Source organism: Mercenaria mercenaria, unplaced genomic scaffold, assembly GCF_021730395.1.
Source record: "Mercenaria mercenaria strain notata unplaced genomic scaffold, MADL_Memer_1 contig_1054, whole genome shotgun sequence".
In the NCBI taxonomy this organism is placed as follows: domain Eukaryota; kingdom Metazoa; phylum Mollusca; class Bivalvia; order Venerida; family Veneridae; genus Mercenaria; species Mercenaria mercenaria.
Window position 1 is genome coordinate 1 of NW_026459025.1, and position 12,618 is coordinate 12,618.

A 12,618-nucleotide genomic window follows, 5' to 3' on the forward strand; every position below is an offset into this window, starting at 1 on the left:
CTTTCATTGATGGGCTCCTCATCACCAGCATCATGAGATGTAATATATAGCTGGCCATCCTTACTGACTGGGACTGCAACCTTAATAGTTTCATTAGTGCGATATTTATTGCTTGCAGGGTTGAAATCCACCATTTGGTTAAGCAAGTCAATAACAAAATTCATAAGATCTCCAGATGGATTAAAGTTACCAGTTCTAAAGTCCTCCCTTCTTGAATACTTCTTAAATACTGCTCTCTACTATCCAAATTTATAATACATTGACAAAACATTACTTTTTACTTCTTGCAAGTCACTATTCTTAGCACAATTCTCAATCATCGCCTCTAATGCATGTAAATTTTAACCAAGCACAACCGCCATAGATTGTGCAATCTGCTCAATTTCACCCTTACTCTTCTGTTGTTCCAGTGGCATGCTTACCAAACAGACCACATAACAATCGTGTTCCTATTTAAATAAAGCTGATTGTACCGCATCTACAACTAGCAATGTCCATGTGAATGATCTTCACCAAAAATTATCACGAAAACACAATGATTTGCATTATTTCTGATTATTTTATTCAAAAGCTGATTTCGACCATTCAGTTTGGCTGACAGGAAGCGTTTTATTTCTTTTTTAAACACAAATGTCTCTGTCATTTGTGGTGTAGAAAAATATTGCGTTAAAATAGTTCTCTTCAATAAATCAACTGTGAAAATTGACAAACATTAATTCTTATATGAACGAAACATCCGTAGCTTTAAAGGACTTCGATAATGCAAAAATCACACTGGCGTATTGATTTCAAATATTATTCAATAATATGCATAGAGGAATGTGTTTTATGTTGTTTTTTTTTTAAAAAAACATATGCTACATTCACTTACAAAAGATAGGGAGTGATTAAAACAATGACTGAAGAAAATGTCCGGAAAATGATCGAAACAGATATAAATATAAAAACTGCGTGCAACTATTAGCAATTAAGATCGTATGATGTACTGACTGCTTCAACTACTATGTAGGTTTTAATACACATATCAAAATCATATGATTTATAAAGCTTAACTTATATAATCAATTAAATTTTCTTATTTAAAGCTATATGACACTCGCACATGCCTATGCGAATATTGTCAATGCCAGCATACATAAGGGACGAGATATGAAATGTGCCATTTGGAAAATATAAATAAGATAGTCATCGTTTATTGTTTTTTTTTTTTTTAATTTTTATTTTTTAAAGGTCAATATTTCAAGTTTTTAATGTTCAAAAATTACAAATATGAGTATCAAATGATGGAAAAATTGTGTCGGCACATTTTCTCTGATACTTACTAATTTGATTGTATATATATAAGCTATAATATTTAGATAACCACTCATGTTGCTCTTTACCGAAATAACTACAAGTCTCAGTGATTGTCATTATATGATAGTCTAGAAGATGTCGAAGTGATACAGTCAAGTAAATGGATGGTATATGAACTAAAAAACAGCTTAATGGTTTAAGCTTTCAATGTGATTTCCAATGAAACCATTGACGTATAATTTAACACTTTTCTCTATGACAAGTAACAGAATCACTCCGTAGCTCAGTTGAATATCATCTGTATTTTTTTTTTGTTTAGCTCGTAAACACAGACCTATGCTGTGAATACAAGGGGACTGAATATATGCATTTGGTAAAAATGACCTTAGAAATGAAGGTAACCGCACTTTCCTTTGACATATCCATTGGTAAAATTGCCGACGCAGAGAATGTCTGTTTAGATACATTGATGAAGGACACAAAGAATCTGCTAGAGCTTGTTGAGGTATATACTGAATTCCAATTCTTTTTTCTGGATATCTTCGTGACAAAATAGGTTACTGTCACTAAACATTAAATTTTGTATTTTCCAATCTGCCTGAAATTTTACAAAATTCACTAGTAGTGAAAAAAGAAAAATCTGGACATACTATTTCTAAAAGTGATCGTTCAATCTTGTCGTAACAGTTGGAAGTAAATTAATCAAGTCAAATAATGAGTACATCAGGGTGCTTGTCGCTACGTGATATAAGATAAACAAATGAAGTACAGAGGTGGCATCGGTCAGGGATGCCACCATATACTTGAAATTGCTCTGAATAACTTTAGTTCACCTGTTGCAATAGCGTATTATCGAGCATTGTTTCCTAGAAAAACAACAAGTTGTGTCGTTGTGTATGGAGGTCAGTACCTGGTGTAAATAAATTTAGTATCATACTTTATTCCCGAAAAGAAAAAAAAATCGATAGGCACAAATGTTATTGTTGTTTTTCCTCGGCCTGGTGGCATAGAAGCTCACTTTCCACATGCTTTAACATGCCTCGCATTGTTGCAAAGATCTGTTTATGTAGTATATAAGAGTCTCTACTGTCTATCTGTGGGCTGTAGATTTCACACGTCCCATCAATTAGCCACGCTGAATTTTACTTGTTATTTTGTGAAAAAAGTATTTGTCTTGTCATTCCGTGATCGCAGAACATCTTTAAAATGGGTTCTTTCAGACCGTAAAAAGGGTGTTCGATCTCATCGAACATGGTGTCTATTTTGACGACATCATACTCTATAGCACGTGAAAGAGCCAAGTCATTCGAAGTAGTATAATTATGGCTACGTGATATATCTAGTTCATAAGGAAAAAGTCGAATGTTGATGTACCAACCAGGAGATAGAAACTTGTCCAATTCCGAACAGGGATGAAGAACAAATGAAGGAATATTGATGTTAGCCTTGTTTATAACATAAAAGAAGTTTGAAAATATCCCCATAATTTCTATTCGATTTCCCTGTTAAATGGTGATAGGTGCGTCTGTCAGCCTGCCAGTCCGTCATATATCATAACTGAAACATAGCTTAGGACCATTCAAAGTATTGACTTTGAACTTGGCATATAGGTAGGTGACAGTGAGACGATGTGCCAATCGCATAAACAGAATCAATAGGTCAAACGGTAAGGTCACAAATTAGGAACCAAGATAAATACGTCATTTTTCGTGTCCGTATCATAACTTCTTAAAGGTATTGACTTGAAAGTTGCAAAATGGCAAGGTTGTGATGAGACGGCATTCAGAGTGCAAAGGCCCATATTAATCCCCCCTCCATCCACTATTCATTTTTTTTGTGTTTCAGTATCCCGTCACCTTCTACCACACTGCCACACCCCCAACCTCCATACACACAGCTTTTTTCATAATGTAACTAACCTGTGCACATATTATACTGATCACAAGACGTACTGAATTGAATGTAATATGTGTCCTAAGATTTAACTACGAAGATTCATGACAATGGGACCGGTACTTCTAAACAAGTAGTACGTTTATAAGAATATATTTCAGTAAGCAATGACAAATGATTAATTCTAACACGACCACCGAATAACCTACATGCATATAGAGCAAAATCTGTCTCGGGTTATTCTGCAATAAACCAATCGCGTGTTATGACGTCATCCGATCCAGATGCGTATCACGGTCGTATTTTCTAACACTGTTGAAACTAGTATGTCGTGTTAGAATCTAAACCCAATTCCCAGTTGTGATTTATCGTAGATTAACCCGAGTTTTTCGTTCTTATGCGAAACCATATATCACTCAGGCCTATGGCCTTCGTGATATATTCTTACGCATAAAAACTCAAAACTATGTTATTCTTCGATAAACCACACTCAGGAACTTATTATTTCTTAAATATTTTTTATAGAAGCGTCAATTGCTTCGGCAATATCGTTTAATGCCCGTACAGGTATAGATGTGTCTGTTAGAGTTGTAATAATTAGAAACGCACAAGTCCGTTTCCTAATTAAAATATTGTAACTTCATGCTCTCTTAATGTCAAACACCCTAACTTAAAATTATTTCGTTTTGCCGAAATTGTTGATAAAACGTTAAAAGATCACTTGGAAACAAATAATGCGACCGAAAAAATTAAAAGAGGTAATGAAATGTGCAAGATTCCTATTAACTATTAACTATTGCAAATAAAAATTTAAATTATTAAGAAACTCTGTGTGACAAGTTTATTTACAGTTAACGATGTTAAATGAAGGGAAGTCTTAAAAACACCCTGAAGAGAGTTTACAGTAGAAACTGAATGTTGATATGGTGTTGATGTAAATTTGAAGTAATAAACAAGCGCAGTTACGTAAATTTGAAGTAATAAAACAATCATTGCAATGTTATTATGAAAAGGAACTGATATCAGAAGAAGAGTCAGATGAAGTGACCACATTAAAGTCTGAAAATGAAAGTCTCAAAAGCGAAGTGATGCGTCTTCAGAGAGAAACTGAACTGCTGAAGAAACAGGTGAATATAATATAATAATAAGCGATAATATTTTGAACACGTGTATCACATATAAATGCTTTAAAGAATAATTTATTTGCCAGGATGATACACTATCTTCTTTACAAATGAAAAAGAAGCTTGTTGTGGTGCTGGGTTCGAGTTTTCAAAAACATGATTTGGGTAGCCAAGAAAATTTAACATTACTGAGACCAAAGTACGGGGAAACCTTTTAAGGCAGTACAGAATTTTTCAAAAAGATTTTGATCAGGTAGTGGGTCAGTATGCTTACTCAAAAGGGTACATTTAAGTGACAGGGACCAGTTTCGTATTGTGACCCGGGTACCTTTTCTTTGAATGAAATAGGTGGCCTTTACATTCAACTGTTTTTTGCGGTGTCTTCCTGCAGACGAGTGATTGTTGTGTAAAATAAATGTATACTTGAATTATTTTTCCTTGCTCCATGTAGACGATTGGGTCTAAAAGCTTACCTGAGGTAATACGGATGAAACGGAAACGATCATCCACCCATCGATATTCAGATAGGAAATTCCAAACAATGTCTTAAAATCATCTTTGCATTTGGAAAAAGGTAAACGATTATGGGTCACTTTTCTTACCACAAGTATTTTCATCAGGTTACATGCTTTGAAAATACACATATCTTTTAGGTATTTTTATGCAGAAAAGACGGGACAGGTCGCGCTTGGTGTGCATGTTTTTGGCCATTTTATCACAATATGTAGCGTTCTTAAAACTGAAATATTAACTTTTTTTATCGTAAAAACAATTGAATCAGCTGATGAAGTGCTAAGAATTTGCAGTACATCCGCTCTTTGACCTGCTGACATTTCTCAATTTTATCTTTTATTGATTTTTATCGCTAAGGTATCAATGCAAATATGTGGATTTTTTAAATTTAAGGTCCCGTGCCAACTTTGAGGAAACACGACCAAATATAATGTAATTATTGAAAATAAAAATTTGATACAGTGAGTCAACTATCCAATTCACATGTTACTATTCTGATATTCTCTACAAACCTGAGAGTTTTTAACTAGTACAGTTCGGTCTGAGACTTGTTACCATCTTAATAGACTTTCGAAAAACATAGGTTGTTATTTTGTTAACTTATATTTTTCTAAATTTAAAAACTCCATGTTTAGAGTTAAGTTTTAGCTAAAATTTGTTTAAGCTTCTTTTAGGTAATGGAAACAGCTAATAGCTGATCGAAAATTTCACTTGTTATTTTCCTATGCTAATAATAAGACACGCAAATGCGGAAGGATCGCGCAGGATACTGTTTTGTATGCTCAGAATAGAAAAGCAAGTATGGAAAGGTCGCGCGGAAATGGTCGTGCAAGATATTGTTTTGTATGCTAAAAATAGAAAAGCAAATTTGGAAAGGACTCGCGAAGGATTATTTCGCGCAGGTCGTTTGAGGTCTTCGTTCTATTTTTAATTCCATGCATCCACTATCGCGGTTTCTTCAAAAATCAAGACAAGCTATCAGATTGCATGAATGCAGTGCCATAGTAATCAGTTGTAGATTGTTTACAAATATAATACATAGATTACTTAGGCTCTATTTGGAGTTGTTCTATGTTTGCATACTGAGTAGAAAGTTCAACAGTCGGGTTGCTATTTTCGTTTCTTGTGTTGTTTCATTATAGATTCTTTATTAGATAAATATTCAAAGTAAGATTTGTATTTGAGTGTATGAAAATATACCAGTTATTAATAATAACACTATAATTGTTATATTTTCATACACACGAATACAAACATTACTTTGATATGTTTTTGGTTTTGCCTTTATCATGATTAAAACCATGAAGTTGTAGTTGTATTTCTACATAATATGCTATAGAGTATGCTAACCTGTTTTGCACACCACACTTCAATTTTTTTAGTTTTGCACTCTACCCTCTCCAATTGTTAGGGTACACATTCTTTGAGAAAAATGATGTTCTGATTTGGTATTCTGAGAATTGTTGATGTTGTGGATTGATGTTTGAATGACATTGACAAGCTTTATATGTGATATTTTGTGTGAATAAAAATATTGCGCCGCAAATAAATAACTACGTTTCCTACTATAATCGGTATTTGTAGTTTTGTTTTATCATTGAAAAATTCACGTGATGTCGGAAAAATTATTGAACAATATCTTTTGTGTTTTATACAGAGTAATCTTTTGTATTGAATTGTACATGTAAAAACGTTGCAGTTTTGAATATTTTGCCCGACTCTAAACTAATAAACTCTCCTACAAAACCACAGACATATTACTTTAAAGTGTTGACGATCCTATGTATTATTTTGAACCTTTAATATTAGGGTTGTTCAAGTAAACCTGTGGCAACAGAAGTGGAGATGGAATCCGTAACTTTGTCATGGGACCAATCGTCTGATTTAAGGGACACTGACTACTACCAAGTACACTACAAAGAAGAGACCGATTGCGAATGGAGTATACATCCAGAAAAGTATAGAAGTACAACAGCTGTTTTGGCAAACTTGAAGCCTGGTGCAACATATATATTCCGCATCAAAACAGTTAGTGAAACAGAAAATGTATACAGTTTCGAAAGTGATGCCATTGTCACGCTGCATTCGCAAGCTGCTCTTCTTTTGGAAGAAGCCGAAAAACTAGAAGACTTTTCTTTTGCTATTTATTTACTTCCGGTGACTGAAGTTACCAAAAACGACAAGACAAAGATAATGAAATATCTTGTTGATGCTGGTGAGTATTTTGTAAATAATGTTATCTTGAGCTTTTCTCGGCAGGGAGTTATTTCATTTACACTGTCTTGATAAACTTTGTTGAAACTAATGTAAGTGCGAGGTTACCATGCCCTGAACGCGTTTAAATCCCCATAGGTTATATAGGTTACTGTCCGTTCAAAGGTGCCTCTGTGTTCAACATGCTTTAAGTTTGTTTCGTACTTATGTTTATTGTCTTCTTTGTTGGCGGTGTTACTTTTCTTCCCTCCGCACTCCTACCCCCCTTCTTTTTTTACCACATCTATCCTTTTACTATGAGTGTGTTTGTCTATAGTTTATGGAGACTGCGTTTTTGGAGCGTGGTTTTTCTTGTTTAATAATTTACCAATTTTCCACTTGCCCGAGCAACCCCACCCATTGTCTACCTCATACTCATTTTTGCATCTTAAATATAATTAGAGTACATGTTGTTGGTGTTTTAAAGCTACGCGTCTGCTATATAATCCCAATGCAGTTTCTCTTTTTTGTGTGCAAACTTTGCGCTACATGGCTAAGACCGTGTTAGCTGTGCCGTTTCCTTGCAGGAAATCTACTATTACCTACATATATCACGGTGCCTATACCACATGACTTTTATGGCTATGTGTGGGTATAAAAAACATAAACAGCCGTCGATTCAGGTGACATTTTTCATGATAACTTTCTTAATCCTGCACCAATTTTATTCAAATAAAGACGAGGGCCCGGCCATAAGAAAAATACAATCACGGCTCATCAGTTTGAGAAGAATAAATTCGTATTTTTGTCGAAAAGTGCAACCGTGCATTTTTCAGTCAGATAGTCGACGTGGTATGTGTTCAGCGACAGGGCAAATGGAACCGAGAATGTAATTTTACCTTGTTTGACAGTTGCAAAATGATCGTTAAGAAATATAGCGTATTCCTCTCGTTTTTTAAATAAATAAAAAATGCTATGTGTGGGTGCCGCTAAATTTATTCTGTGTGTGGGAGTAAACTCATAAAAATGATACCGTTGCTTGAGATACTTGCACTTAGTAAGTTTTTACTTACTCGTGTTACATTCATAGAAATTTCTTTGGATCCTTATTTTCTGCAATGGTCTTGTTAGAATGAATGTAGGCGCTTACAAAACCAATCTGTAGCGCTTCTATCGCTAAAAGTACAGCCAAATAATTTTAAAGAAACACTCAATGAGTTACATTAAATTTTCTTGATAATTAAAATTTCAGTTTGTGATTTTAGAAGAGTTCATCCCAGGTCTGTTGTGAGATAATATCTATCGTAGGTTGTTTTTTTTTTTATTTTGGTTTTGTAAGCGCCTACATTCATTCTAACAAGACCATTGCAGAAAATAAGGCTCCAAAGAAATTGTCAAACAAATTAAGAATAAAATTGTTTTTTATGAAGGAGGTGAACTGTCCAAGGAACTTCTCTTAAAATGATCTAACAGACATAATTTTACCAATATTTTGATTGTCTTCTACTTTGTTAATGATAAAGGACACTCCATTATACTTATCTACTGTGACCTGCCTCCGTGGTCGAGTGGTTAAGGTCGCTGACTTCAAACCACTGTAACCTCTCATTGATAGAGGACTGTAGGTTCGATCTCCAGCTACCGACTGTGTCTCTTTATGTGTGAGAAAGTATGCAGTTGCTTACGGAGAATGGGAGTCTAGTATACTGGTACTTCCCAGGAACGATGGTTAGGTGAACTGCCCGCCTCATATGACTTTGACTGTTGAAAAAGGGCGTTGAAATCAAACGAACAAACAAACAAACTTAGTGCATCACAACATACATGTCAAACCTAATGTTAGCATTATTCACAGATGATATTTTGAAAATTGTTTACATTTTGTTTATATACAAAATATTTTCAATAATAAAATGGGTAAGTCAGGCAAATAAACTCTCCATGCAATATGATTCACCTTGTTGTTTGGTATGGAAGAGTTCACCGTATTGTCTTACCTTTTTACTGTTTCTGTATGTAATCTTTTGTCAAAATATCATTTCTTAACTATGTGTTTATATTTTCGTGTGAACAGTTAGGACGCAATGCTGACGTACAGTCATTTAAGTATGAATAACGACTCTGATTAAATGACTCCATGTGTTATGTGTGTGGTATGAATTTAATAGCAGTTTTTTTACATACACTACCGCAGGTACTTTACTTTCGTTCGAGGCATTGAAGCCCTTTCTATATGCTTGAAAAGTGGTTTGAGCTACAACCCTGTAATAGTGGTAATTTGTATTGTTTCAAACGTATAGCGCAAAGCTACAATAAATACCATTTTAGCTGCAACTGACCACGAACTAGGTGAGCAGCGGAATTTACAATGGAGCAGCATCCAAGGCTACGATCTATGCTCTACACTATATTGTCACACATACTGCTCTTTAAAACTACCTTAGGGACAATGATTCAATTGCGTGTTTATGAAAAAACGTTGTTTATGCATCAAGATAAAAAAAAACAACACTTTAACGCAACTGAAGGAGATCGGAAATAACGTTTTCATAAATTGTGCTTCAAACATATATCAGAGTTTTAACGTTTAAAGATGTTTTATAACACGTGCTCGTAACCAATAACAAAAATGAATCTGACGCGCTATTCTCTATAACACAGTGACTTTCTAAATCGTAAAAAAAAAATTGTTTGTTTCCGGCATCCCTACCTACCTTAAATTTTTGCCCGACCCTTAATGTTTTTATGGCCTTAGAGAGCATTTTTTTCAACTTTTTGACAAAAAGTTGCAAAACTGCACTTTTTATGCTTTAAACATGGTCAGTGATGTTATAAATCAACTTACTGATACTCTAGAGGCATAACCCCCCTATTTGTATTCATTTTTTGACACAAAAATAATTTCCGAAAAGTCTCCCTTAAAAAAAAAAGTCTTTCCTACCTACCTAACCGAATAAAAAGATCAGTTATGCTAGATGAATACTCATTTCTATGAATGTAACACGAGTAAGTTAAAACTCACTTAGTGCAAGTATCTCAAGCAACGGTATCCTTTTTATGAGTTTACTCCCACACATAGCATAAATTTAGCGGCACCCACACATAACATGTTTTCATTTATTTAAAAAAACGAGAGGAATACGCTATATTTCTTAACAATCATTTTGCAACTGTTAAACAAGGTAAAATTACATTCTCGGTTCCATTTGCCCTGTCGCTGAACGCATTTTTAAGAGTTTTATTAACAGAATGCACCCACATATAGCACGTCGATTATCTGACTGAAAAATGCGCGGTTGCACTTTTCGACAAAAATACGAATTTATTCTTCTCAAACTGATGGGTCGTGATTGTATCTTTCTTATGGCCGGGCCCTCGACCTTATAATAAAAATTGGTGCAGGATTAAGAAAGTTATCATGAAAAATGTTACCTGAATTGACGGCTGTTTATGTTTTTTATACCCACCCATAGCCATAAAAGTCACGTGGTATAGGCACCGTGTATATAGTAGAGAGAATTTATACTAACTAAATCACCACCACGATATACCAGAACAATTACGGCAAAGCGCCTAGCAGTACAAACGAACACGCACATGCCACACACAAGCCCAATAACCCAATAAGATTAGTTTCGATGCTGCTTTATATACGAGCCCGAATTGTACTACACAGTCGTTCTGGTTCAACATTTACATATATATACTCAAATCTCTGTTTCATGTCTCACAAATCAGTAGTGACATTTCAGTCTTTTTAACTGATTGGGACCAGAGAAGCTATATTTTCTCTCTCTTAAAGATATCTGGATCTCGAGGATACATTGAATATATATATATAGATAATTTGCATTAAGGGATATAATTATATTCAGGACAGTTGACTTTCCCATACGTGAGATCCGCTAGGATACAAGGTCGCATTATAAATTATTATATAGTAGAGAGAATTTATACGAACTAAACCACCACCACAATATACCAGACCAATTACGGCAAAGCGCCTAGCAGTACAAGCGAACACGCACATGCCACAGCAAGTCCACTAACCCAGTAAGATTAGTTTAAATAAATAACAGTAAACGCCAGTCTGACAATCTGAAGAAAATACTAACAAGGGCCAAATTTGATGAAAACGAATCAGTTCCAAAAGTAACGAAATGTGGTAGATCAAACTGTGGACTTTGTCAACATCTTTGGGAGGGAAACACATTTAATTTCAGAAGCGGAAAATCATTCACAATCAAAAACACTTTATCCTGTGATGTTTAACTGCCAACTTCTCTACATGAATCAGAGGTAGAGGACGATGATTTCAGACACAATGTCGTTCATCAAATCGTCACGGAGAACATACGCACCGCCCGAGAATCGAACTCACGACCCTGCGATCCATAGACCAACGCTCTACCTACTGAGCTAAGCGGGCGGGCTCAATAATTCTCCAGAAGCACATTAGTAACATATCATTGCAAAAAAAATCACCATAAAAATACCGTTTCACATGAGGTGTCGAAATTCAACAAAACAGGGACGGCCGTCTATCCATGTAGATTTAAAAGATAGTAGGTAAGGGTAGATTTCTCGGAAGCACAGAGCACCAAAAACACAGCCCCAGAGCCACGCATTTATATAGTAGGCCCACAACAAAAAGAAGCTGTAATCGAAAAATATTTCAGACGGGCTTCTTCAAACATCAAACAAGTACATATTAAAGGCACTCTCTACAGTTTTTCCAGACGGGTCGATATTTACCCCAACACCGTGCCAATTTGGTTTCGATGAAGCTCACTGCAGACTTAGAGCAGTCTATGCCGCGTACGGCAAATTATTGTATATATAGGTTAAAGGTCAGTAATTCAAATCCTTCTTTGTTTCATATAAAAAACGACAACTTCAGGTCGTCTTTACGTATCTTTAGAGAACATCACTTTTTCCTACACCTATTTTTCATGGAAGTTTTATCACAAATTAACGAAAAAATGAAAAGAAAATAGGGGGTTATGTAGTTCCTAGTGAAATGCCAGTCAGTTGTGGTCTGCTACCCTAAAAATGGCGCATATTTGCTCTCGTCCGCGCAATAAACACATACTTCCGGTTTCGATCTGCAAAACTTGCCATGTGGGGTGTATGAACATGAAAACCGTCTCATTTCATGCAGAATGTATTCTATTCTAGTAGTGGAAAATAGTGATTAAAGCACTCGTTCTACACGAATTTGCGCAAAAAAATGGGAAAATTAGGATCTATTTATTATGGACTTCTTTCGAATACACCACGGAAGCACATTTTCGACCGAATTACTGACCTTATTCCTATATTCGCATGCATTTAGTGTACAATATGTTTAATATACTGACTAAAGATTAGGGTAAGTATCACCATAGTTACAAAATATATACATTTAAAGTACTTTTAGTTCAAATTGCTTCAATCCGACATATACTGGAGTCTGTTATTTATTACCAGCGTTCAATCTCTGCATTGAGTCACAGCTGTTTCTAATCCCGTACCGTACCCGTACCGTACATTCGTAAGCTACAGGTTTTGTTAAAAAAAGGGCGGAAACTTTCATCGTTCTATGCCGTCAAAATGCTTC

General features: G+C 35.1%; 1 protein-coding gene across 1 annotated transcript in view; it reads left to right on the top strand.

Moving 5' to 3' along the window:
• Window positions 1-1,615: 1,615 nt before the first annotated feature.
• LOC128551396 (uncharacterized) overlaps window positions 1,616-12,618 on the top strand; it is a gene marked incomplete at both ends in the record, with an annotated part of 48,104 nt that continues 37,101 nt past the window's right edge. Inside the window, 3 exons of the mRNA XM_053532243.1 lie at window positions 1,616-1,801; window positions 4,203-4,316; window positions 6,636-7,041. Of these exons, the coding sequence (XP_053388218.1) occupies window positions 1,616-1,801; window positions 4,203-4,316; window positions 6,636-7,041 (706 nt within the window). The remainder of the gene's footprint in view (window positions 1,802-4,202; window positions 4,317-6,635; window positions 7,042-12,618) is intronic.